The sequence below is a fragment of the Wyeomyia smithii genome, chromosome 3, assembly GCF_029784165.1.
Source record: "Wyeomyia smithii strain HCP4-BCI-WySm-NY-G18 chromosome 3, ASM2978416v1, whole genome shotgun sequence".
Lineage (NCBI taxonomy): Eukaryota > Metazoa > Arthropoda > Insecta > Diptera > Culicidae > Wyeomyia > Wyeomyia smithii.
In genome coordinates, this window is record NC_073696.1 from 107,221,443 (window position 1) to 107,248,732 (window position 27,290).

At 38.5% G+C, this 27,290-nt stretch overlaps 1 protein-coding gene across 1 annotated transcript in view; it reads right to left on the minus strand.

The window, feature by feature from the left end:
- The window catches only part of LOC129730598 (protein disks lost), a 590,739-nt gene that overhangs the window by 12,776 nt on the left and 550,673 nt on the right, over positions 1–27,290 (minus strand). Inside the window, exons 8-9 of the mRNA XM_055690050.1 lie at positions 1,082–2,098; positions 759–885 (exon numbers count right to left, since the gene is read on the minus strand). Coding sequence (XP_055546025.1) covers positions 759–885; positions 1,082–2,098 — 1,144 coding nt within the window. The remainder of the gene's footprint in view (positions 1–758; positions 886–1,081; positions 2,099–27,290) is intronic.

Consider the following 27,290-nt stretch of genomic DNA (forward strand, 5'->3'; position numbering starts at 1 on the left):
ACAGACGTAACACTGGAACCTAGCTCCATCGCCAAAAAAAAACGATCGTTTCGAATTTCCAATCGAAAAACATTCATTGCGCGAAAACCCCGTCTGGGGCGCTGTCATGCAATCTCATACATATTTCGTGGTTCCCCATTTGACATATGCAGTAACGCTAGCTCTGATGAAGAAATACATGACGCTGCGCGAACACGTCAGCAGATGGTGCTAGTGTTACTAATGTAAAGTACTGGAATCAACCGAACGATGATTTTATTGAAAATTTGTTTGAATTGTTATGTCTGTTAGTCTGTGCTTTAGCCATTAGCGCTATATCAACTGCTAAGAGCATCGGCATCATCAGGTTTATCGATATTTTTGTGACCAGAGTGAATCTTTAATAATTTTTTAGAGAGCCCATCAGGCGTGAATTGTTTTTCATTAGGTACAACACTAAATGCTGGCGATGGAAAACCATCAAACAACAAATCAGTGCTTTTAATGCAAAACATTCTAGCTTTAAGTTAGATTTAGTTTCAGCTCGTAGTCGGCAGCGAGGATAAAAAATTTGCTTTTAGTTATTAAGATACTTTAGAAAGTAAGCTACCAGATATAATTGGCGCCGTTAAACATTAAATTGTATTTGTGCCGTGTCAAACAAATTATAGATGAAGAAAAAAAAACACAAAATGCTAGGCTCGACCATGATTTACGCTGAATTCTTTCTAAGTTCACCAGCGACAGACGGCTTTAAAGTGCTACCGTACCGTACTCACCTATTTCGAACATGTGCGTTTGGCGCCATTCGTTTGTTTTAGCAAGGCACCGCTCTAGTGTTAGATTGATACAGGTTTTTTTCACCGAGTCTAGCGTCTCACACGGGAGCAATGCATCAAATGCTTCCTACATCGGGTGAAAGAAAGAAACAAGGTATATAAAATCAAAAGCAATCATAGTTGACGGCAAGTGCGATTTATGAAAGTAGTAGAATGAATACGCTTGGGAAACAGTTTTTCGCTGAGTCGCTCTGAGATTATCATATTGCTTGAGTTAACAAGCAAATTTCAATCTCGGTAAGTTAGGCTTCCCTTCTACGCACCTGTATCCGACGGGCCAATATCAAAACAATTTGCGTATCCCAGCTGGCATTGATGTCAGAAAGTGCGACCGAGCATGTCTTGTAAATCTCTTTCGTGGCATGGGACAAAGAATCCGCTTGCAGGGAAGCGATTCGATCGGATGTGCGCTTCCTCGACGGTAAAATGTACGTGATTTGAAAATCCTTTATAGCAGCGGATGAGGCTCGTTCGATGACAAACTCCACGGTACGACGTACTGACAGACTTTGCGAGCGCAGAAAGGCTTCCACCAGCCGTTGTTGGTCGTTGTTTGACTTCTGGCTATTGCCACTGGCGCTAGTTAAGGTTGAGGCTCCCGAGTATTTGGTTGTAATATGCCGGTATCGCCCTGAGCGGGAAACAGTTTTCTCAAGTTTTGAGGGCATCATTGATACGCGGAAATCAGCCAAAAATGGGCAAGCTGCGTTAAGGATACTCTCGAGAAGAGGGTTCAGAGAAACGGTGTTGTTTTTGGGAGAACTGAAATCAGCTTTTACGATGGAAACCGCTCCTGTGACTTGCTGCTTTGAAGGTTTTATTTCACATTTCCAACTACCTTGGCAACGTTCGTCAATTTTTGTCAGGATCAAAGGATAACTAGTTTCGAACTCCTCGCAAATAGCTTTGTCCACAAGCATATTTATTTTCTTGTAATTGTACAGCCCCTCGTCAATCGCTAATAGAGAGCGTCTCTCCTGTCGATAGCTATAGTATTCCTCAGGGATGTTCGGATGTTCAAACAGCCAACCCAGGCAAGCTCTCAGGATAAATTTTGAAGTGGGTGTCACTAGAAGCTTTCGCTCAGACCAACTTTCGCACACGGTCGTCCTCAGGTACAGCTCGTACAGTACATCGAACAATTCTTTGTAGTAACTTAAACGAAGGGTGATTCCATCCAGCATGGCCAAATATTGAACCATCCAAGGCACCGTGATGATAAGCTTCCGTTCCGCTATGGCTTTTAACAGAATCGATTTTACGTCGAACAAGGGGAGAAGCTGTAAAAGAAAGAACGAATCATGTGTTAATCCACCTGGTTGAGAGTATGATCTTTTCTAGTGGAGAAATGTCAGACGAACTTCTCCCTCTTGTGGAAAACTTTCACCGTAAGGAAAATGGTACAATATAGATCGAATGTAGGCGAGGGAAGGGGGAAACGGATCAGCAATAGCAGACAAGATAGACACGAGTTGAGAAATTAAATTCCATCCTCTTCAGTTCAGCACATCAATCAACCTCAATCTGCCCGTTTGCTGTTGGTGTGGCTGTCGCTCTTGGCAGATTGTAACAAGAATCCCAATATGCAGAGCCAGGACATGGTAATGGAAGGTGTTTGCTTAGGCTATAACTGGAAATGAAACATCAACAAAAAATAGGATAGGGAGCAAGACTAGGAGCGGCCATTGTTACAATTGGGATGGCTTCAAGAGATGCGATAAAAAGAGGAATCAGCAGTTGATTCGAAGTGTAATTATTTAAGTGGTTGGAGAAAACTTTCATTTGGCAGGAAAAAGTTAAGCTCCAACGCGGAAATGGTAAAACAGCGAGTATACCAATGTGTTAACCGGTTTGATATATTGAGAACTAGTCTATTCTGATTTCATTATTCCTGCTTTCTCTGATTTCTACTGATTATAAAAAATATACCTGTCTGATACGTTTCGTTCTATTTACTGTTACCAAGGACCCTAATCCCAGATTACATCTTCTGGTTTCTGGGAAGTTGTGACTGTGAAAAACGTTCCCGAACCCCATAATATTGTTTTTTCTGGAACGTCGTTGGCACCTGAAACCGGAAATTGATGTCCGACGACATTTTGCAATTCAAGATGGCGACTTCCGGTTTCAAGAAATCTGCGAAAATCGATTACATACTCTACAATATTGGAATTTTGGAATTCAAATCTAAGGTGGTGCCTTCCGGTTTCAGAAAAGCTGGATAGGATTGGCGAATATAGCTTCTGGTGCCAGAAAATTCGTCAAAATCGATCATGTGATCCCCTTTTTGAAATATGATGACGTACAAAGACCGAATATCGATTTTTGACACAATTTTAAATCAAGGTGGCGACTTCCTTTTTCTGGAAAGCTGAATAAAATTAAGGAAAACACCTAAATATTCCCTAATATTGGTATTTCATGAATCAATATGTCGTCAATAAACAACCAAATTGACGTTCAACGCCATTTCGTAATCTAGTTCGCGACTTCCAGTTCGTGCAGAACTGTGTAAAACTGAAGATTTCTAATAGTCCCTATTATTAATATTTCTAGCAAGGTGATAAAATTATTTAAATATTTTGAAAATTTTGAAGCCCGAGATGACAACTTTCAGTTTGTGGAAATCTAAGCGCTACCGGTATTTAAGAGGGGTGACGGCGAGTAGAGGCTGGAAAATGATGTCAAAAGGATTGTAGACAACTTTGGTAGAACATTTGTACCGAATATTGTTTTAAAGGAAATGTTTCTAGCTAAAGTGAATCGACAGGAAAAAGATGACGGAATAAGAGAAAAAATTGAGAAAGAGAAAAGAGAGGAAGCAAATAAGAAATTTTCCGTATGAGTGAGATTCTTTAACATTCATAATTCTTAACGTACACCGCAATATTAGGTGTGCAACTAAGTTCTTGCATTATTTTTAATAAAATAAACTTCTTTTAGGTCGAGCGTTGTCATGCAGTCGAATCGAATCACTTTTTCGTGTCTCTGCTCGTATTGTGATCGTATATCGTGCAGTGCTTGGTTGATTCGCATCATTTAGAGTTGTTACTGTTTTGTTAGGTTTCAACGAAACATTATAAATAACACCGGTCTGGTTCCACCAAATGCAAAGCATACCCAAGTAACAATTCTATAGATACTAGGTTTTCTAACGGTTTTATCACAGCAATAAATATTACCAACGGTTTTATGGCGGTTAAACCCGTTGCCAGAAAAAGGAAGCCGTAATGAACACTGACAGCTGGCAATAAAACTCTAATAAAACTTACAATAAAACCGACAAGGTTCAATGCGATTTTGCTTTATTATTGGTTTTATTATTACTATCTATTGCCTCATAAAACCACGACAGCTTGCTGTCATATAACATAGAAACCAGTTTTATTGCGGTCATTCAAAATCTAAAAAACAACTGTTTGGCTATGAAAAATATCGCATAAAATTGTAATAAGTGCCCAGTCTAACCTGTCAAACTTGTTAACAAATATATGCAGGCAATGATATACATACAGGTGAGACAAAAGCGGCTTAGTTGGTTTAGTGTGATGCAGAATTCTGTCGCAGTCTCCGTAAGATGTGTGTAAAATGCTTTAGAGCATCTTGCAGCGCATTTGTGAACATTGACGTAGAACTCCAAAAATCTAATAAAGTAACACGGCAAACTTAGTATTAGTACTTAGTACTGTTCGGTAGTTTTTCTTTAAATTTTATCGCCAGTTTCTCCTGTTTCGGTTGAAAATAATTTCCTGTGTAGTTAAATTATGCGTCCTTGAAAATTAGGTAGGGGCAAGTCACTATTGATATATTTCGAAATATATTCAATATTCAATTAAATTAAGTATGTATCGTTGCATTTTTCGTGCACCTCTCTATTTATATTAAAGCTCGTTGGTTTCTCATTATCGTCGGTGTGATGTTAGATTTTTCATAAAAATAAAGTTGTCTAGGCCCCAGGGATTTACCATATTTTTCTCTAATAATACAGGCATCCAAACTTTGCCGCACCTTACAACATATATATCATTGAACTAGGCTTATTGCGGCTACGATTGATACCAACTAATTACCAACCGCGCCATATTGATATTTTTGAAACTTTTTATGATCTTGAAACGAAAATCGAATCGTCGTCTGACTGACAAATAAATTGAACATCCAAAGTTGATTTTGATCTATCTCTGTATTAATGAACACGGCTAGATTTTTTTCTGAAAAACTGAGCTGAAACAATCCAATTCATTTTTGCTAACAATGAAATCATTTTTGTAAGCCCGTACTATTTTGATGGGGCATAAATTTTAAGCGCCTATGTTCTCAAAATGCACGACAAAATTTCATGCGCATATGCTTGAGAGCTACAAAACCTACCAAAAACCCTTCTTTATTCCTTATTTTTCTACAATATCACCATCAAACAAAATCGATTGCACGATGATAACCAACACAGATGAAACATTTCTCCCGCGACGAGAGATTTCCTTATTAAAAGAAGTGGCGTCATGTTCTGGTGTTTGTGCAGGACAACAAATCAACTTATTACGGTTACTGTCAAGCAATGAAATGTTGAATCGGGCTTATTGTGGCTAGTAGCAGAGCGCAATAATGCAACCAAACTTATTGCGCTCTTAAAGAGGTAATGCCAGCTGCTTATAGTATGCGGTACTCTTTCCATGTGGTTTTAAAGCAGTTTTATTGCCATTCTTATAATTGATTCAATAAGCTTGGCAAGTGTGGGCCACCTGGCTGTAAAGCAAATCTATAGCAGTTCAGGAGGTTCTGATAGTATTTCTAGTTGTAACAGCAGTTTTCGGAAATTGGTCATGAAAACCGCTGAAAAATGCAATACGACTTAAATTGATACTTGGGATAACACTGGCCAACACAAACGTGGCCCTAAAGCTCTGGAAAAAAACGAAAGATTGTAGCATTTTAATCATTCCTGGAAATTTCGGTGCCCTTTTTCACATTTACATTTTTTCAAAGACTTGTATGAGTTTTGTCGTAAACATAACGTTGAAGTAACGAACCCGACGAGCGATTACTTTGCGACAACTTTGATCTAAGTTGATGCATTTCTACACTGGCTAGAGGCACCAAGTTTCAAAGGAATAATTTAAAAGCTCTAATCTTTCTAGAACAACGATTTTGAGCTTGAGGGTAGCATTTTTCTCCGCTTTTGTCGACCAGTGTGACGAGAAGCAGTAGGGGAGCTTCGTAGCCACAAGGTTACAGAGTCTGCTTTGGTAAGCGGGTGGTCGTGGGTTCGAATCCTAGTAGAATCAGGCCATGTGGTTGTCGAAGGACTTTAGCATGGGTTTATTCTTAGGCTCTCCACCACGTACCCTTCCTTCAATCTGAATTCTACAGTACCCCTGTTGACTCTCCTTCTAACAAAAATAAGGCCCTATAATAATAAAACTGGTGTGAGTAACGAATGAAAGTTCTCTCTAGGGAATCGTAGTTCGGTGATGTTGCTAGGATGGACAGAGGCTCGGTATAGTAGAGTGGTAAGCTTGAAACGAAAAGGTAAAAACTTACACACAAGCACGGATATGAATGATAAGCGTATCACTTACTTCAATGGTGACACTGCCTATATTATGAAGTCATTCTGTGCCGAACACGCATCAGTATCGGACGTGTGATCGGTGATCGCTCCAATAGAATATAAAACAAAAGACGTGTGAACAAGGTTGGCATTGTTTGCCTGGTCGAGTGAAATAAATCCGGTTTCAAGGTCGCGCTTTTGTGCAACTGTTTCGCATCGTGACTACCAGCTGGTGCGTAAGCCGATTTGGCTGCTGGCTGAATTGTGCTACAGCAGTGGACGAGACACAAAAGAGGAAAAAGAAGAAGCCATCAGTTGACAGTGAGTTGTATCGCTGTGTGGAGTGATCTCACACCTGGCTCGCTGCTGGTTGCTGTTTGGTGCTGCTGTATTGGTGCTGCAGGCTGTAACGGCTGCAACTTCGAACGATCGGACAACCAACCTTACTGGAAGGAAGAAGTAAAAAGGTACGTGCTCTTGTCGGCGCTAGTGCGCTAGACTTAGCGGGATGGATGTAGATCCCTCGCCTCCCGCGCCACCATCCCCGAACCACTCTGACCCTGACCCTTCTGTTACCCCCTCCCCTGTTCATTCTTCAGTCCCCCCTCGCCCCAGGCTTTACCCAGACGGAGCCCGGGGCAGCTATACTGTCTATTTTCGGCCAAAGGCGGGACCGAAATCGAAACAGTTGAACCTCTTGCAGATTTCTAAAGACCTGACGAAGGAGTACAAGGGCGTGACCGAAATTTCCAAGGTCCTGCCTAACAAGCTCCGTGTCGTGGTCAGTAACCTGAAAGAGGCCAACGATATAGCTTGCTCTGAGCTCTTCACACGCGAGTATCGCGTTTACATACCCGCACAAGACGTGGAGATCGACGGTGTCATAACCGATTCGAGTCTGTCCGTCGAGTGTATACTGGCAAGTGCCAAAAGGTGCTTTAAAAACAAAACCTGTCCCGATGTAAAGGTGCTCGACTGCAAGCAATTGCGGTCAGCATCGATCATCGGTGGCAAAACAGTATACACCCCGTCAGACTCGTTTCGAGTTACGTTCGCCGGGTCAGCGCTACCAAGCCACGTCTCGATCCACCGGGTTCGTCTCCCTGTGCTATTATATGTGCCTCGCGTCATGAACTGCCTGAATTGTAAGCAGTTAGGCCACACCGCCGCCTACTGCTGCAATAAGGCACGTTGTGGCAAGTGTGGGGAGAATCATGCGGATGATTCCTGCAGTAAAAATGCTGAAAAATGCATTCACTGTGGGGAGAGTCAGCATGAGCTCTCGACATGTGCGGTGTACATGCAGCGCAGGGATAAAATAAAGAGGTCTCTCAAAGAGCGTTCGAAGCGTTCTTACGCTGAGATGCTGAAGAAGACCGTTACCACTTCTCCCATTACATCAAACCCTTATGATCTGTTGTCCTCTGATGAAACCGATTCTGACGATTCACCAGCGGGAACATCTTACGCCAATCCTGGGGAGTCTAGAAAGAGGAAAAATATTTCCTCTCCTAAACTTCCCAGAAAAGGTCCTAAGATTTCTCAAAGTGAAATGAAAGTTACAAGCAAACCAAACAGTGCTGCGGAAAAACCGAAGCAAACTCCTCCTGGGCTTGCAAATTTAAAGTCCCAGAAGGAGTTCCCAGCACTGCCAGGAACATCTATAACCCCAGTTGTTCCTTTTGCACATCCAGTTGATGAAACAAACTCTGGATTAGTGAAATTTTCTGACATTGTGGACTGGATTTTTGAAACTTTCAATGTACCCGATCCAATTAAAATTTTTCTTACAGCATTTCTCCCAACAGTTAGATCATTTTTGAAGCAGTTGACTGCCCAATGGCCCCTCCTTGCAGCGATTGTATCCTTCGATGCCTAATTCAACTGCGTATATGAAGGATTCTATCTCTGTCTTACAGTGGAATTGTAGAAGTATTTTACCAAAAATTGATTCGTTTAAAGTTTTGATAAATAAAAACAAATGCGATGCATTTTCCCTTTGTGAAACTTGGCTTACTTCAAATATTGATCTCAACTTCCATGATTTTAATATTATTCGCCTTGATCGAGACACCCCATATGGAGGAGTACTTTTAGGGATTAAAAAGTGCTATTCTTTCTATCGTATTAACCTCCCCTCGATTCCAGGCATCGAAGTTGTCGCATGTCAAATGACAATACAAGGTAAAGAGCTTTGTATTGCCTCAATATATATTCCTCCCAGAGCACAGGTTGGGCAACGGCTGCTCTTTGATTTAATAGAACTTCTTCCCTCGCCACGTTTGATTTTGGGAGACTTCAACTCTCATGGCGTGGCTTGGGGTTCCCCTTACAATGATAACCGCTCCTCTTTAATCTATAACCTTTGCGATGACTTCGACATGACTATTTTAAACAACGGCGAATGACACGTATACCGAAACCTCCAGCGCGCCCAAGCGCTTTGGATCTATCCTTATGTTCGACGTCCCTACGGTTGGATTGCACATGGAAGGTAATCCTCGATCCTCACGGTAGCGACCATTCGCCTATTCTTATTTCAAATAATAACGGGTCAACTCGCATGCGACCAGTTGACATTCCGTATGACCTCACACGGAATGTCGATTGGAAGTTATACGAGGAAATGATTTCGAAAGCGGTCGATTCGATTCAACATCATCCACCACTTGAAGAATACAACCTCCTCGCGGCCTTGATTCTCGACGCCGCGTTGCAAGCCCAAACGAAGAAATATCCCGGCGTAACGATTAAAGAACGGCCTCCCACTCCGTGGTGGGACCAAGAGTGCTCCGATGTCTACATGCAAAGATCCGACGCGTTTTTGGCCTACCAGAAGGGAGGTATACCTGGCGACTATTTACGGTATTCGGAGCTTGATACCAAGCTTAAAAGCTTGGCTAAAGCAAAGAAACGCGGATATTGGCGTCGGTTCGTGAACGAGACGTCGAGGGAGACATCGATGAGCACTCTTTGGAACACAGCCCGAAGAATGCGGAATCGCGTAACGGTCAACGAAAGCGAGGAGTCTTTAAGTAGGTGGATATTTGATTTCGCCAGGAAAGTATGTCCGGACTCTGTTCCTGAGCAAAATATTGTTCGTGATGCGTCTCCGGGCCACGACGCGATAGAATCACCTTTTACGATGGCAGAATTTTCAGTTGTCCTCCTGTCCTGTAACAATAACGCGCCTGGGTTAGATAGAATCAAATTCAACTTGTTGAAGAATCTACCCGGCAATGCCAAGAGGCGCTTGCTGAACTTGTTCAATAAGTTCCTGGAGCAAAACATTGTACCGCAGGATTGGAGGCAAGTGAAGGTGATCGCCATCCAAAAACCAGGGAAACCATCTTCTGATCACAACTCTTATAGACCGATTGCAATGCTATCCTGTATCCGGAAATTGATGGAAAAAATGATACTCCGTCGTTTAGACCATTGGGTCGAATCAAATGGTCTACTATCAGATACTCAATTTGGCTTCCGCCGCGCCAAAGGGACGAATGATTGTCTTGCGTTGCTTTCAACAGATATTCAGCTGGCGTATGCTCGCAAAGAACAAATGGCGTCTGCGTTCTTGGACATTAAGGGGGCTTTTGATTCCGTTTCTATTGACATTCTTTCGGGCAAACTTCACCGACAAGGATTTTCTCCAATGTTAAACAATTTTTTGCACAATTTGTTGTCCGAAAAGCACATGCATTTTACGCACGGCGATTTGGCAACTTTTCGCATTAGCTACATGGGTCTTCCCCAGGGCTCATGTTTAAGCCCCCTTCTTTACAACTTGTATGTAAATGACATCGACGAATGTCTGGCAAATTCATGCACGATAAGACAACTTGCAGACGACAGTGTAATCTCTGTTACAGGAGCCAAAGCTGCCGATTTGCAAGGACCATTGCAAGATACCTTGGACAATTTGTCTGCTTGGGCTTTACAGCTAGGTATCGAATTCTCTCCGGAGAAGACTGAGATAGTCGTTTTTTCTAGGAAGCATGAACCTGCTCAGCTTCAAACACAATTAATGGGTAAAACGATTTCTCAGGTTTTGGTACACAAATATCTTTGTGTCTGGTTCGACTCTAAAGGCACCTGGGGTTGTCACGTTAGGTATCTGATGAAAAAATGTCAACAAAGAGTGAATTTTCTTCGTACAATAACCGGACAATGGTGGGGAGCCCACCCAGGAGACCTTATAAGGCTTTACCAAACAACGATATTGTCTGTTATTGAGTACGGGTGTTTCTGCTTCCGCTCCGCAGCAAACACACATTTGATCAAACTGGAGCGAATACAATATCGTTGTTTGCGTATCGCTTTGGGTTGCATGCAGTCGACCCATACGATGAGTTTGGAGGTCTTAGCTGGAGTACTACCATTGAAAAACCGCTTCTGGAGCCTGTCTTCTCGCATTCTTATCAAATGTGAGGTCTTGAACCGTCCTGTGATTGAAAATTTTGAAAGGTTAACCGAACTTAATTCTCAAACCCGTTTTATGACATTGTATTTCAATCACATGTCCCATAATATTAACCCTTCTTCGAATATTCCAAATCGTGTCGACTTATCAAATACTTCTGATTCTACTGTGTTTTTCGATACATCCATGAAAGAAGAAACTCGTGGAATCCCGGATCATTTACGCGTGCAGCAGATCCCCAAAATTTTTTCCAATAAATATCGAAACATCAGCTGCAACAATATGTTCTACACTGACGGATCACTTCTTGATGGGTCCACTGGCTTCGGTATTTTCAATAACAATTTAACTGTCTCCCATAAGCTCGATAATCCTGCTTCTGTTTACGTCGCAGAATTGGCTGCAATTAAGTACACCCTAGGGATTATCGAAAAAATGCCCACGGACCATTATTTCATCTTTACGGACAGTCTCAGTTCCATTGAGGCTCTCCGATCGATGAAAGATGTTAAGCACTCTCCGTATTTCCTGGGGAAAATACGGGAACATCTGAGTGCTTTATCCGAAAAATCGTTTCAGATTACCTTAGCGTGGGTCCCTTCTCACTGCTCGATACCGGGCAATGAGAAAGCGGACTCTTTGGCTAAGGTGGGCGCAACAAACGGTGATATTTATGAAAGACCAATTGCTTTTAATGAATTTTTCGCACTTGTACGTCAGAATACGATCATCAGTTGGCAAAATGCTTGGACCAGAGGGGAATTGGGAAGATGGTTACATTCCATAATCCCCAAAGTATCGACGAACCCGTGGTTCAAGGGGTTGGATGTAGGTCGGGATTTCATTTGCGTGATGTCCCGGCTTATGTCCAACCACTATAGATTTGACGCGCATCTCCGTCGTGTTGGGCTCGGGGAAAGTGGTATCTGTGCCTGTGGTGAAGGTTATCACGACATAGAGCATGTGGTTTGGTCATGCCCTGTACACCGTGACGCCAGGTCTAAATTAATAGCTTCCCTGCAGGCCGAAAGTAGGCAGCCGGCTGTTCCTGTTCGTGATGTCTTGGCGAGCCGTGACCTATCCTACATGTCCCTTATATACGTTTTCCTGAAATCCATCCACGCCCTAGTTTAATCCTATTCCCTTCCGCCTACATCCAACCAAACGACAAGAACACGTTAAGACCCCGGATCCGGAAACAGCAACTAGACCCGCACGATACTCTCAGGTCCCGAGGGAGACAACCCAATATGCCAGTCCGTAATATCTTGGCCCAGCAGCGGAACATATTCAATATGCTGCTTACCTATGGCGATGGAAAACCATCAAACAACAAATCAGTGCTTTTAATGCAAAACATTCTAGCTTTAAGTTAGATTTAGTTTCAGCTCGTAGTCGGCAGCGAGGATAAAAAATTTGCTTTTAGTTATTAAGATACTTTAGAAAGTAAGCTACCAGATATAATTGGCGCCGGTAAACATTAAATTGTATTTGTGCCGTGTCAAATAAATTATAGATGAAGAAAAAAAAAATATTATGAAGTGCGGAGTACAGCTAATACCTGGGCAATATCACAATAGATCTAATCTCTTGTCGCAGTGATGAGTCCACACAGGAAAAAAATGACCGGGCAGTACTCATGACTTATCATTCTTTGGGTTGTTGTAATAAATTTCCATCACACGTCACCAGCGATTAAGAAGGCCTTTTCTTTTATATCGCTGGAGCAATTGTTCTCGGGCAAAAAACGAAGCTCATCGTTTCTCCAAATTCATAGAGAAACCTTGTTTCTTGTTTTTAAATTATTTCAAAAGCATGTGGTCGCTTGAAAAGGGCTTGGTGGGTAACTTCTAATACCGAAGCAAGCTGCCCCGGACGAACACATACGATTCGCATAGATTCCCTAGGATTCCTCACATTGGAATCGATAAGGAATTCAGAAAAAAGAATCCTAAAGAATGGCCTGTATATGGGACAAGAATTCTTGAATGAGAATCGTGTAGTGAGAATCCATCGGATTCTGCAGGATTCCACATTAGAACCTGAAGACTTCTCATAAAACGATTCTCATCCAAGAATCCTAGTTCTATATACAGGCCATTCCTGAGGGTTATTTTTCCAGGATACCTCATAGAGGACGCCCACGATTCCGATGTGAGGAATCTTAGAGAATCTATGCGAATCGTATGTATTCGTCCGGATATATATGAATTGATTCTACCCGAGACGTCGACCGGACGAACACACAGGTTTCGTACAGATTCCCCTGGATTATTCAGATTGGAATCATGGGCGTCCGTTAAAAGGAATCCTGAAAAAAGAATCCTCAGGGATGCCATGTCTATGGGACTAGGAAACTTGAATGAGTATCGTGTTATGATAATTCTTCGGATACAAAATCTTTCACTGCTACTGCCTAGGGTACCCACAAATCGATTCCACCAGATATGCTCCCGGAGCAGATTCCACTGGAGCATCTGGTGAAACAATGAAATAAAAACGACGTCAATTTGAATTCCAAGGTGGTGACTTCCGGTTTGCATAAACATCCTAATACCACGAAATGTGGAAATTTTCGTAATCGGGCTGATGATAAATTTGGAATCATTTCTTTTGTGGCTTTTTTGTGTTTTTGAAAAGGTTTTTTTGATATGTTGAGAACTTTTCAAGAATTTCGTATAAAACAAATATAATATTTTTATTCTCTCGTTGACATAAGTACTAATAAGTTTTTTAGGGATAATTTAAAATTATTTTTCATAATCTTTGTTTTAACTCTTTGAAGCACTTTCAATCTTAGTGAGCTATATTTAAAATATGTTTTGTTTTTAGTTTGATCCAGCATTACTTTTAGTTAAATTTTAAAATAATTATGTGCTTTGCCTTTTTCGATCATTTTTAATTATTGTGCTGAATTTAAATCATTTTCGTTTTGGCTTTTTGTTCTTGTTGAAATTTCTCTATTATTGATTTGAACCAAATTTAAAATTGTTTCCTCTGTTTATATTTGTTCTTTTTTTTCTGAATTTCAGGATCGTTCTCAAGCATTTTAGTGAATTTGAAAAGCAGGCCTCGTTCACTGTTTGCAACACGCCTATATTTTTGTTGTTGCCAAAAACGAACTTCTTTCATGATTGATTTTCACATTTTCACTCTTCAAGTAACTTATGCAACCTAGGCATTAGATAATGCCACCAATGGGTTACTTTTTGGATTCCTAGTCGCTGAAGGTATCGCTTGACGGGTGTTGGTTCAATAATGTGGGATTTCCCGGTGTTCAACCAGGACAGGTCCATATGACGATCTACACACTTGACGATGACTATTCGAATAATTATAAGAATGGCACGGTTCTAAGCACTGCTGTGATCAAGACCATTATATTACCGAAGCATGTTTAGGTCATACATTCGGAACCAGTTGACCGATTCCAGCCAACCGCATTGGTAACATAAAGGACTTTAATACCAACCTTTAGGAGGTTGTTGAGCTTAGTTAGTTAGCAGAAAGTCGAGAAAACGGAATATTATTGAACATAACCGTCCGTTTTTGGCACATGTGCAAAAATCGAACCATGCCAAAATCATTCTGGGTCTGTAGTTTGCTGTATTCCTTTTTAAGCAGGAATTTGTTACATGTACTCAGACGAATTTTTATGTTCTTTTGTTTTTTTTCTGTACCTAAGAAACATTTTCGAACCCGTTTTGGTTGAATGTTGATCATATTTTATTCTGACCTTTTCTACCATCAGTTACACGAGCGTTGGTCAATATTCACTGTTCGACAAAATTAAAAAAGTGCACTACAGTAGCTCAAATCGGATAAAAATGAAAGACTATAGCTATTTAACCATCCCTATGAATTTTGGTGCCAAAATTAACAAGTTACTGGATTAAATTGGCAAGTTGAACACTCTGAGAAAGAGAAAAATTAAGTTGAAGTCTTTATTTCCTCAATCAGACCCGCCTCAGTCTTCTCAGAAGCACAATTTGATCTAAAAAAGGAATCAAGGCCACCATGCTATCTCACGTAATGTTTATAATATTCATTATGATGATGGTTATATTTTTCAACTTCATCTTGAAAAGAGATAGACACATCACTATACGTATTACTCAGTGTTATTTTATACTATCAGATTTTTTACGCGGGGAAAACGTTCCTTATAAAAATCCGTGTAAAAAAAACTCGTAGTTCGGAATTCCGCGTAAAAAAACACTGTAATTAAAAAACGTGTTATGCTATACAGTCAGGTTTTTTTTCGCGGGGAAAATGTACCAGATAAAACCGCGTAAAAAGTTCGTTAATTTTATATTCCGTGTAAAAAAACACCGTAATTCAATTCAACGGTGTTTTTTTACACGGAATTTAAAATTAACGAATTTTTTACGCGGTTTTATGAGGTACATTTTCCCCGCGTAAAAAAACCTGACTGTATAGCATAACACGTTTTTTAATTACAGCGTTTTTTTACGCGAAATTTCGAATTACGAGTTTTTTTACACGGATTTTCATAAGGAACGTTTTCCCCGCGTAAAAAATCTGATAGTATAAAATAACACTGAATAATACGTATAATAATGTGTCTATCTCTTTCCAAGATGAAGTTGAAAAATATAACCAACATCATCAAAAACTCGCTTAAAATACAACTACGTAATTCGAAAATCCGCGTTAAAAACCGCAGCAATCAGGATTTTACGTGAGCAACAAGAATGATTCGAAATCTGCGTAAAAAATACGGGGTCATTCAAAACACCGCGTAAAAAACCCTCACAAGAAAACCGCGTAAAAATATTCCATCCGTATCGCAGAAATTATTCATCTCACGATTCTGTCGCCGAGTCACTAAAATTCTCTTTGCTAACCGTGTACGCGAATCCAATAGATTTCTCAAAAAGAAACATCAAGATTCCCATATTTGGATTCTTGAAGATTCCTACATTTAGATTCCATATGCGATTCGAACAGATTCTGTCCGTATAGCTGAAATGATTGCTCGCACAATTCATTTGGATTCTTGAGGAATTAATTAGAAGATTTACATATGCGATTCGTACAGGTTCTGTCCATATCGCAGAAAACGATTCCGTCACCGAGTTATAGGCATCCTGGGAATTCTTACTCAGGATTCTTTGCGTGTTAGTTAGGGTGTTCCTGCATTTGTCATGAATCCTCGTCGAGAAATCTCTCTAATTCAGTGTTTTCGAAGGTTTTTGGCATTCCTACGCTCGTACTATTTTTAACATCGAAATTACAGTCTTTAAAGCGATGGAACCAATCAAGACACGTTATTTGACTAGTAGCACTACCGTAAACGTTTGACGCTTCAGCCGTCATTTTCTTTGAATGAATAAAAAATAAGATCCTACACATGACGATAATTCGGTACAAAATCAGCCATTTTCACACAACTAAAAGTACAAGACGTCATAATAAAATTACGTGTCAAAGCGGTTTGTTAAGGGGACATTTGTAAATTACGTAACATAAACCCCCATATTTTCATGTTCATGAATCATGTTAACCGGAAACAAGTTGTCCACCACTTTGTTTCCAAGTCGGTCTGTATCGGAGTTTTCATCAGTCTAGATTGCCTAACACCTAAGGCGAGACCACTGACTTGTTACTCTTCTTCGGCTCTATTCCATTTACACGAAAAATACTTGATTGTTTTTTTTCCATTAAATTTTGAATGCATGTACAATACCTTCTGCAGGCCGTAGATTTTTTCGTCTCAAGTTTGAAATTGACCAAGCAGCTGCTGAAAAAATCGCCTGGGTTAATAACATACACAGACTTTTGCTCAGTGAGATCGACTTGAACTGTCCTACAGTACGGTCGCATTTTACCAACAGCTCGAGGCTAAGTCTTAGACTACCGAGAGATATTGAAATTTTGCTTTTCGCTTTCAACAGGCAATCTTTTTAAAAGACTACCTGTTGAAACGCAAAGTAATCAATTTGTTTTTTTTTAACGTTAACGAGTGTTTAGTGAGTAAATTTGGTTTGAGATATTTCTACTTAAATTCTATAGTGAAGTGAAAGTGTAGTGAAGTTTTCCAGTTATGCCTGGAAAAATAGAAAAGCTCGCTTTGATGCGGCTTCAAGGAAACATGAGGCATCTTCTCCAAGTGACACTGAAGTTTCGACTAACAGGTATGATATTCTTTTTTCCGTTGGGGATCAAGAAATCCAAACTTCTCATACTGAGCATAAAGCCGTTGTGAAGAAGGTTAAAGTTCCACCTATTGTGGTATTTGTAGCAAATTTAAAAGCATTTCGATCAGAACTTTCATCATTTCTGTCGGATGTGAGAGTTAATTTTCAAATTGGCCGGCAAGGCGAAATTCGTATTTTGGCCGAATCTCTTGATGGCCATAAACATCTTTTACAGTACTTGACTGAAAAGATGTATAAATTTTATTCTTTTGATGCCAAAAACGAGAGACCGTTTAAGGCTGTTTTGAAAGGTCTTTCAAATGACCAAGCTATTGAGGAAATTAAAGATTGTTTGTCAGAATCACTTGGTTTTGCCCCCAACCAAGTAATTTTGATGAAACGAAAGGCAAATGCCAAAATTAATCAAACTGGAATACACCAGGAAAATTACTTAGTACATTTTGATCGTACCAAAGTAAATAATTTGAAATGTTTGGAAAAAGCACGTGTTTTATTTAACGTGCGAATAAAGTGGGAAAATTTCAAGAGACATGGAGAAATCCATAATTTTACTCAATGTCGGAACTGTCAAGCCTATGGTCATGGAACTCGAAACTGCCATATGGCAGCAAAATGTATGATTTGTGGTGACACTAGTCACACGAAAGATATCTGCCCCGTGAAAGAGACCACTAATAGTTTCAAATGTGTAAATTGTGGGGGAAATCACAAATCTAATTTCTTTAATTATCCTGTAAGGTCAAAAATTATTGCTTCCAGACAACGTAGGAATTCTAAGCAACCTGTTGTCAATGTGGGTATACAAAAGACTTTCAATACTGTTCAGGCATCACCAGCACTTTCATTAGCAGGTGTGTCTGTAGGTAATAATTTAAGTTCAGCCAACAAATTTCAGACAAAAAATCCTGTTCAGGCAACACCAGGCTGTTCATATGCCAGTGTCCTTTCAGGTAATATTTCAAATTCAAACAGTAACAAACCATTCGTGTTTGGTGCTGAAAAGTCAGCCAGTATTGATTTAGATAGTCCAACTCCAGAAAAGATTGAATACCTACAACAATCCATGCTGCAGCTAATGTCCGTTTTGTTGAACTGTTACTCGATGTAAGAGGCTGTTCAAGAAGATATAAAATTTACAACTAATATTGTCATGAAATTGAAATTCAGCAATGATTTTGAATAATGCTGTAAATTTTCTAAATTGGAATGCTCGCCCTTTAAAAGCGAAAGAGGATGAATTTTTCAATTTTTAACAGTCCACGATGTGCATATTGCAGTTGTGACTAAAACGCTTTTAAAGCCAAATATTAAACTAAAAAAGAACCCAAATTATATAGTTCATAGGTTTGATAGAATTGATGTTGCCGGTGGTGGAGTTGCAATAGTTATCCACCGTCGAATAAAACATCGTGTTTTACCCCATCTTGAAACCAAAGTTATCGAGAGTTTGGGATTAAAATTGAAACAAGTATTGGCATTTTATATATGGCCGCAGTGTATTTGCCTTTTCAATGCGCTGGTGACCGAAAAAATTATTTCAAGGGAGATTTGCAAAAACTCACAAGAAATAAATCTAACTTTTTAATCATCGGTGATTTTAATGCGAAACATCGATCTTGGAATAATATTCAAAACAATTCGAATTTTTTTTTTTTGTAGCATGAGAATTTCACTTTTAGGAAAAATACTCAGATCCAACTTTTTACCCAGCATGCGGGGCAAAAGTACGCAGTTAACGGGACAAAAGTTCGCACTGTATGAGCAGTGTATTTATTACACGATGCTTAAAAAAGTTAATTGTTTTTCGCTGGTTTTGCACTGATTCTTTTTAGCTGCGTTAGAGCGGTGCCTCGCAACAATTTTCTTACTTCTGGAAATTCGGTTTTCTGGGGATATGTTTGGGTGTTTTGGTGATATTTCCCAAAAATGGACCTTCCGGAAGAGATTTCACTGGGGCTTCTAGAGGCCATAGAAAAATTTAATAAAATTTATTTTCGGAACCGGGGTGATACACAGAGACCCGAAAACGACTCCAGGTGTCATATTAGATTCCAAAAAAGCGACTTCCGGTTTCCGAAAAACAACCAAAAATGTACCACCCAATACTAGTATTTTCGGAATCAAATTCATGCTCTGAGATCAAAAATCAACTTCAGACGTTATTTTTGAATTAAAGGTGGTGACTTCCGGTTTGCGGTAAACAGTGAAAATTGACCAAATACCACCTCATATGAGTTATTTCGAAATCGAAAGAATGCCAAGAGACCTTAAAACGATTCCAGACGCCATCTTTGATTCCAAGATGGTGACTTCCAGTTTCCGGAACACAACCTAAAATGGCCGAATACCAATATAGGTATTTCATGGATCGGTATGATGCGCAGACACCAGAAATAAACTCCAAACGCGATTTTCAAATTTAAGATGGTGACTTCCGGTTTCTGGAAAACATCCAATATTGACCAAATACCATCGCATATGAGTGTGATGCCAAGAGACCTGAACACGACACCAGACGAACCGCAAGTCACTATCTACAATTTTAAAATGGCGTCTGAAGTCGATTTCCAGTTTCAGGCCATCATTTTATTTCCAGCAATACACATATTGGGGGGTACTCGATCATTTTGGGTTGTTTCCTAAAAACCGGAAGTTGACATCTTGGGATCCAAAATGGCGTCTGGGGTCATTTAATGGTCTCAGAGCATCATCCCGATTCCGAAAATACTTATATTACCTAGTATTTGATCACATTTTGTTGTTTTCCAAAAACCGGAAGTCGCCTTTTGGAATCAACAATGGTGTCTGGGGTCGTTATCCAGTCTCTGGACATCATCTCGATTACGGAATTACACATATTGGAGGGTATTCGACCATCTTAAGTTGCTGTCTAGAACCCGGAAGTCGCCATCTTCAAACTTAAAATGGCGTCTGGGCCATTTTCCGATCTGTGGACATAATCCCAGTTGCGAAAATAAATATTGGATGGTATTTGGCCTTGTATTTTTCATTGTTTCTATGGCTTCTAGAAGCCCCTATCTATTCCGGAAGGACCACTTTGAAAGCATATCAACAAAACTATTAAAATGGTTGTAAGATTCCATTTCAAAATCATAAAACCATAATATTCCTCAGTTTCGGTGCACATCCGCATATTACTAGTTATTTTTGAGTAATTTCTGTACAAAAACATTGTTATTAAACATATTTTTTCATTACGGTTAATGGCACTTAGTGCGTACTTTTGCCCCACAATGAGTTTTCCAACTGGTTTGAGTTTTATGACAAACATCAAAATATTTCCGGCAAAACAAATTCACCCTACAAACTACAATCATATAAGAGTGCTTTGGGCTCTGTTGTTTTCGAGTTTCTGTAGTTTCCGAATAGGTCAATCATAGTTCCCAAAACTAAGAAAATTAGATCGAAACAGCTCAAAACACGACTTTCCTCATAGCTTTGCTCCATTTAAACGAAATCTTATGTGTTTACATGTGTGATCAACTAACGTTATAACACTGCAAATTCATATAATGTTGCCAGTTTATTTTGCTCGTATTTTTCGAAAAGGCCAATGCGTACTTTTACCCCGTGCGTACTTTTGCTCCTCACTACTGTAATGAGTAAAGGTATCATTTCCTGTGTTCTGAGTAAAGGAAACACGCTAGACCAGGGGGTGGGAATTATTTATAAATCCAACTCTAATGTTATTTAATTTTTAAATGGACCATTATGTTCAATGTTATTGTCAAGACGAGAGTATGGTAAATTACCCTATAGTGGATCCCTTTCCTATAGTGGACCATCCGCCAGGGTAACTTAATTTTTGCGGAAACTCGAAGGATTTTCAGAAAGCTTCCAACGGTAAACTTCTTATCCAGCCAATCGGCATCACAAACATTTATAAATTCTGGTTTATGATAAGAGTAATTGACTTAATCTGACGGGTGGTCCACTATATGGTGAAAACGGAAAAGGGTCCACTAATTGACTTTTTTGAGTTTTTCAATTTCTTTTGGAGATGAAATCAATGTTGGCGAGAAAAAAACCAGATAAATTTAAAATTTAAAATTAAAAAAAAAATACATAATTTTTGTTGGTAGAAAAGGTGTTTTCTGATTTCGAAGGGGGTTAGTCAAAATTAAAATTCTTCTTATTATTCAAAACCAACAAAATATTTATGTAAAAAAAAGATTTTTTATTTCATCATATTTGATTATATGCAATAAAAAACATGTTTAAGACTGTATATTTCCTACCTGTACAGCTTTTCTACGCAAAGTTGCCCTAGTTTCTATGTAGTTTCCTACAAACACGATAAACCTCTCCTATAAACCGATAGTTGCGGTAGAATGGCATTGTAGTTCTTAGAAAACTTCACAGTGGCACCAACCCCTTAATGGGGACTTCTAAACGGGGCAAGAGAAGGTTGCAGAGTCTACTTTGATGAGCAGGTGGTCGTGGGTTCGAATCTTAGTAGGGGAATTGTGGGTAAAATGAACAGGGGTGGTAAAATGGACACCCGTTTAAATCTCGACTATTACGTTGAAAAATAGTACAAACTTCATTGGTACCTTACCTTAGAGGCACTAGAACTTATTTGAGACAAAGTATGCGACATGATACAGTCAAACAGTCAAAATAATAAACAAAAACAAAAAACACGTGTACATTCGTGGAGGTGATGTTATTTTTGGCCTACAAAAAATAAGATTTTTTCTAGTGTAAAACAGTATTTTACAACGATGTTTCTGCAAATATCTGGACTCAGACTACTAACCAGCAGGAATCATCAGAGGTTGGTAATTGTTTATATGATTTTCTCGATATATTTAGGTATTTTCAATAATATGTATGTGCGGGTAAAATGGACAGCCCATGATGATGGGGAAAAAATTTGTTAATTTCCATTGAAAAATCTAGATGCTTCGTGTTTATATCAGAAAAACGCAAAGGTAAACTTGGACCGATGAACAGATGACCGCCGCTAAACCTACCGTTAAATGCGGAATGTCCGTAAAAAAAGCTTCCGCCATTTCTCAGTTTCTTGCGGATAAGGTCATATATTGTTATTAATTCTACGGCAAACGATGGAAATTGAACTGTTGGTGAATGCATAAGTGTATCGCGTGCTATGGAACAACATTTTACTATCTGTGAACGGATAATTAATGTTCACGCCCAAGGTGTTCATATTACCACCTCCATATGTTCATTTTACCCACATGTGTCCTTTTTACCCCCAGAAAACTGCTTTCGAAAATGCTCATGAAAACTACGAAAAATACTATATTTGAGTACTTCTTCTTATCTTTTGTATTGACCATTAGTGGCTCAGTTAATGTGCGCTATCGACTCATAGTTGTAGTGTTAAACTGTGGAGGAAATTGGAAAATGGCTTAGGGTGTCCATTTTATCACCCCTTCCCCTAGAATCAGGCAATTTAGCACAGATTAAAGCATGGGTTTATTCTCAGGCTCCCTTCCTTCACATTGAATTTTACATAATCTCGATAAATATCTTTTAATAAAAAGAAGTCCTCCTTACAATAAAACTGGCTAGAAAGACATTCAGTTGAAACCACTACACTGCACAGTGGGGCGACCCCATACAAAGGCTGGCCAAGCAAAACAAGTGTCGATAAATGCAACAAAAACTTGGTATTTACATAATTTTGGGGCGCTGAACACGAATTTGGCATCAATTTTTTGTTTGGGGCCGTCCATAAAGCACGAAATCCAATTTTTAATATTTTTTTTGGCACTTTTGTCCTTTTTTATAGAATTATATAATCTTTGACCACAAGTAGTGCCACCGGGCATCCTCTTCATTGAAAATTTTATGGACGACCCCTCGAACTAAACAAATTTTGCCTAAATATATATATATATATATATATATATATATATATATATATATATATATATATATATATATATATATATATATATATATATATATATATATATATATATATATATATATATATATATTTTTTTTTTTTTTTTTTTTTTTAATAAACTAAAACAACATAAGTAATACAAACCAATTACAAATTGAAAAAATCATCATCAGCATCATCATCTTCCGCTGTGATCGCTTAAATTTCGTGTTGAATTGTTTCCAGAAAATTTGAAGTTCATTATATTTATCAGCAGAAAAAATGTCTTTCGCTGCAATTTTCATTTCTTCTAGTAATTTTCGATGTTTCATTGTTTCATATATATGTTATCTCCCTAATCCGGTTTCTATGGTTAAAAGAGGACATTTAAATACATGTATAACACCATGAATTGACAACTTACTAGACATTCAATTAGGTGGTGCCGCTGAAGTTGAAGGCTCCATAATAAAATTCAACGAATTTATGAATTTGAAAACCAAGACACTGGAATGACACAACGTTCTAAATGAATACGAAAAGATGCGGAGGGCGACGACTGTTCTTTGTTTTTTTTCTCATAAAGCAAAATGTGTGCTTTACTTTTGTATGCCAACGAGTGCGAAGCAAAAGCAATCTTCAAACGGGCTATTGTTAGCCGGAGTTTGATGGTATGAATTTCCTGCTAGTATTTATCACTTCAATCAGTTTAGCGAATTTCATGATCATAAATTGAAAAGGGCTGAATGTTTTTAATATTTTTTCAAATTTGCAGAAAGTGATAAAGTTTGACATAATTAAAAGTTTCATAAAGATTTGTTTACTATTATCTTCGATATTTTGTAGTAGAATTAAATGGAAACATAACCTATTCTCAATATTCATACTATTTTCTTATTTAACACTTATTTTATAACTTTTAATTGATAAATTTTGTAATTTTCGCCAAAATTTTTATTTTATTCTTACGGATAAATTTCCATTAATGGGGTATCATGGTTATGATTAAAATTAATCCTGGATGAAATTTCAAACTCAAAAAAAAAATGAAAAAAACCGCTACCGCTTTTTTCACTAAAGTGACAATTTGCGCAGTTTTGCGCAGCAGCGGACAGTATGCATTTGAAAGCTTACGTTTTCACCTAAATTTTGAATGTAGTCACAACCGTGGCAAACTGTGGCAACTAAACTTTCAAGCTACTTTTCTACAAGAAATCACTGTTTTTTAGATTTTTTTCTAGTGTCAGGCCTATGATGACCAAATTTTACAAATTTCTAATGAAAAGGGTTTGTTTTGCACAATATTTACAACAACTTTTTCTTTGACGTCAAAAAAATTCAAGCTGTCATTAAAGCTACAGAGCGTTTCAAAGTAATGTACCTTTTTTCAAAAAAAAGACAAAAAACGTCAGTTCGCCAAGCTTTGAAAAGTCATAAAAAATTCAGATTCCATGATATTGCGCCCCAATTTCGGATTTAGACACTTGAATGTTATAGCAATAAAGGAAAAATATTATGAAACAGCTAACGAAAAAAAAATTTTTTGGCTGATGGTTGCAGTGTCAGTGTCTACTTAAAATTAACTTTTGCGTAAAATTTATTGAAAATAACCTTGCATTTAATAGTTATTTTATGATTTTCTATCAGTAAAAAGCTTGAAAAACAGCACTAAGTATTTATTATATGAGTTTAAAAAAAAATATGGCCATATTCAGGAAAAACATTTGGTGGGACTGATATGCGATTATTTTTAAGATGGGACAATTTGACCTCACATTTTTTTCTGACTTTTTCGAATAAAACATACTTTTTTGTTTCCTTAATCGATAGTAGAGCAAGAAATAGATAGAATTTAATATTTAACTCAAAAACGATGAAAATCCATATGGGACTGGTATGCGATTATAGGCAGTACAGGGAACTGTAATTGGTAATAATATTGGCAGGAAGCAACGAGGCTCGAAGCAGTAAGCGTAAAAGGAAAAGTCTAAGCATACACACAAACACGGATAAAAATATAAGCATGTCACTTTTTCTTAATAGTTACCTCAATAATTTTTCGAGCGATATTACAAAAGATCAATGTTTCTGGTAGCAGTAAACTCGTACAGGAAGAAATATTATGTCTGGTTTATGAAATATTGTTTCCGTGTTCAACCAATAAAACCTCAGTAACTTCTGAGCCTCCTAATAACAAAAGCGGACATTAAATATGAACGAAGAAAGAACGTGAGCTAAATGAATTTATGAATGCTTCTTGGATTTGGTACACATTTACGTTTGATTTCTAAATGTGTGCTTTCGGATTCATTTTACCCTAAAGAAAGTGTCGGGTTGTAGTTTCTATGTTCAGTAATAAAATATCATAATTGATTTTTTTCCAAAAGATGGACATTGTTTAAATACCAGTGTGATAGTAACCTTCATATTCTTTTTATAAAAGCATTAGAACTTTAAAAAATCGCACCGGAAAATTTCAAACGCCTATTTCATAACTTTGAAGACATTATTCGTTTGAGTTGCATATTTCATCTCGTCCGCCTACGTGCATTGCCTTAGCCGGTGTGGACAATCGTATTTATGTTGATTTTATTCTGATCGTAATCCTAGTCAAAGGCAGACAGAGAAAACGAATCTTCCACCCTGCTGTTCTTCTTTGTTGTCTGCTAGAAAATAAAAAAGCAGTCCACGTGCAGTGCGGAATCCCTCTGTGTAAATTTTTTAGCGACTACAGTCGCGAATTGTATAGGTGAAGCTGGCAATAAAAAATACCCCAATGTTATCGCAAAAGAGCGAAGCCCCGCGAGTGGAGGTCTGTAGTCTATAGGTTTTTTCGGTTTTTGTTGCTATAGAACAAATTCAGCGAGAATAAAATACAGTGATTTAACTTGTTGTCGGAAAAATTATACTTTGTTTCATTTTTCTGATTGGATAACATTTAAGATAATTTGAGATCGATTTGACAGGACAATTGCGAACGTACTGCAAACCTATTGACTGTAAAAGATCCGTTTAGCTTGAACTTGAACAAATGGCTTGCTGGTTGGGCAAGCTCTGATATTAAAGGAGGTAAAAATGCAATGAATGATAAATTAGAATAAAAACTTAAAAGGTTGTTAGATAAAATATAAAAAGAGCATTCACAGAAGCGTTTTCGTAAGGATTGATGATGCATTGCCACTATCGTGTATCACAAAACGATTTGATGCTAATCAAATTGCAGTCAATTTTAACAGCTCTTGGTTCGGCTCGATTTACTTCAATGAATCTTCACAAGTGCGTACAAATATCGTCTCCACTTAAGTACAAAGAATTAAACAGAAAGCTCAGACCGAGTTCAGATGTTCTTCCACCCGCCTAGGTTGGAAGACTCCCGTTATGTTCTCGTGTGCATTCAAAGGAGATCTCAAGTGTAAAGGATATTTGCATTGAATTGTAGTATGCGTTTGGGTAGGGTGAATTGCTGTGGGGTCTGTTTTGTGTGTGCGGAAATGAGAAAGATGTCTGACTTAGGCTTTCGCATCATCACAGTTGTAGTAATGGTGGTGGGTCTTGTCAATTATATTTGCAAGCACTTTGTTCGAGTACTTCGGAAACGAACGATACATGTCTGAATAGGGAAAAGCCAGACAACATTCAATTTAGAGTCATACTTTAAATGCTTTTTGCGTCCCAGATGGATGCAAATATTTCATTTTCTATCATTGTTCAAAGCTGAAACCGTTGGGAAACAAAGTGGATGTTGAGATGCATTGGTACCATGCGTCCTTCTCTGTAAAAAGCACTAATCCAATTTTATGCTCCTTGCTCAAATTTTCCAACAATAAAGCAAACCAAGCTGCCTTCATCTACCGAACTCATGGTAGTCTCATTGATGATAAATCATCACAACCGAAGCAAAATATCCTATGAACATCCTATATCCGGTGAACTGAAAAAAAAAACACATCTAAAAGTGGGCATAAGCGTAGCCGATATCGGTATATTCCGTTGTGTTGTGACGAGATTGATACATAGACAAGAGGAAAAATAACCGTCGTTCCTCTAGTATCGTACGTTGTGGAGTGCGAGAAAAAATATCGCTCATAAAAAAATAACCATAAGATATCACAACCAAGCAAGGCGATCCATTAACCGTGATTTGCACTAAGGGCCACAGTATTTAGTTTCCAACAGCATTATGAGTATAATCATGAAACAACATCAATCTGTAGAAAATCAAAAGCTTTGCTAGAGAACTTTTGAAGTTCAAATATTCTGGCTTGCACAAATAGGAAACTGTACAAAGTGTATTCTATGCTTCCAACAGCAGAACATAGAACATCCAATATTTCAAAAACACGATCAAATGACACTCATAAGCATTGTCGTTTCCGGGCAGATCCAGTGTGCTGGTTTACCACACGCCTCAGTAAGAAAAAAAAACAATGTCCTT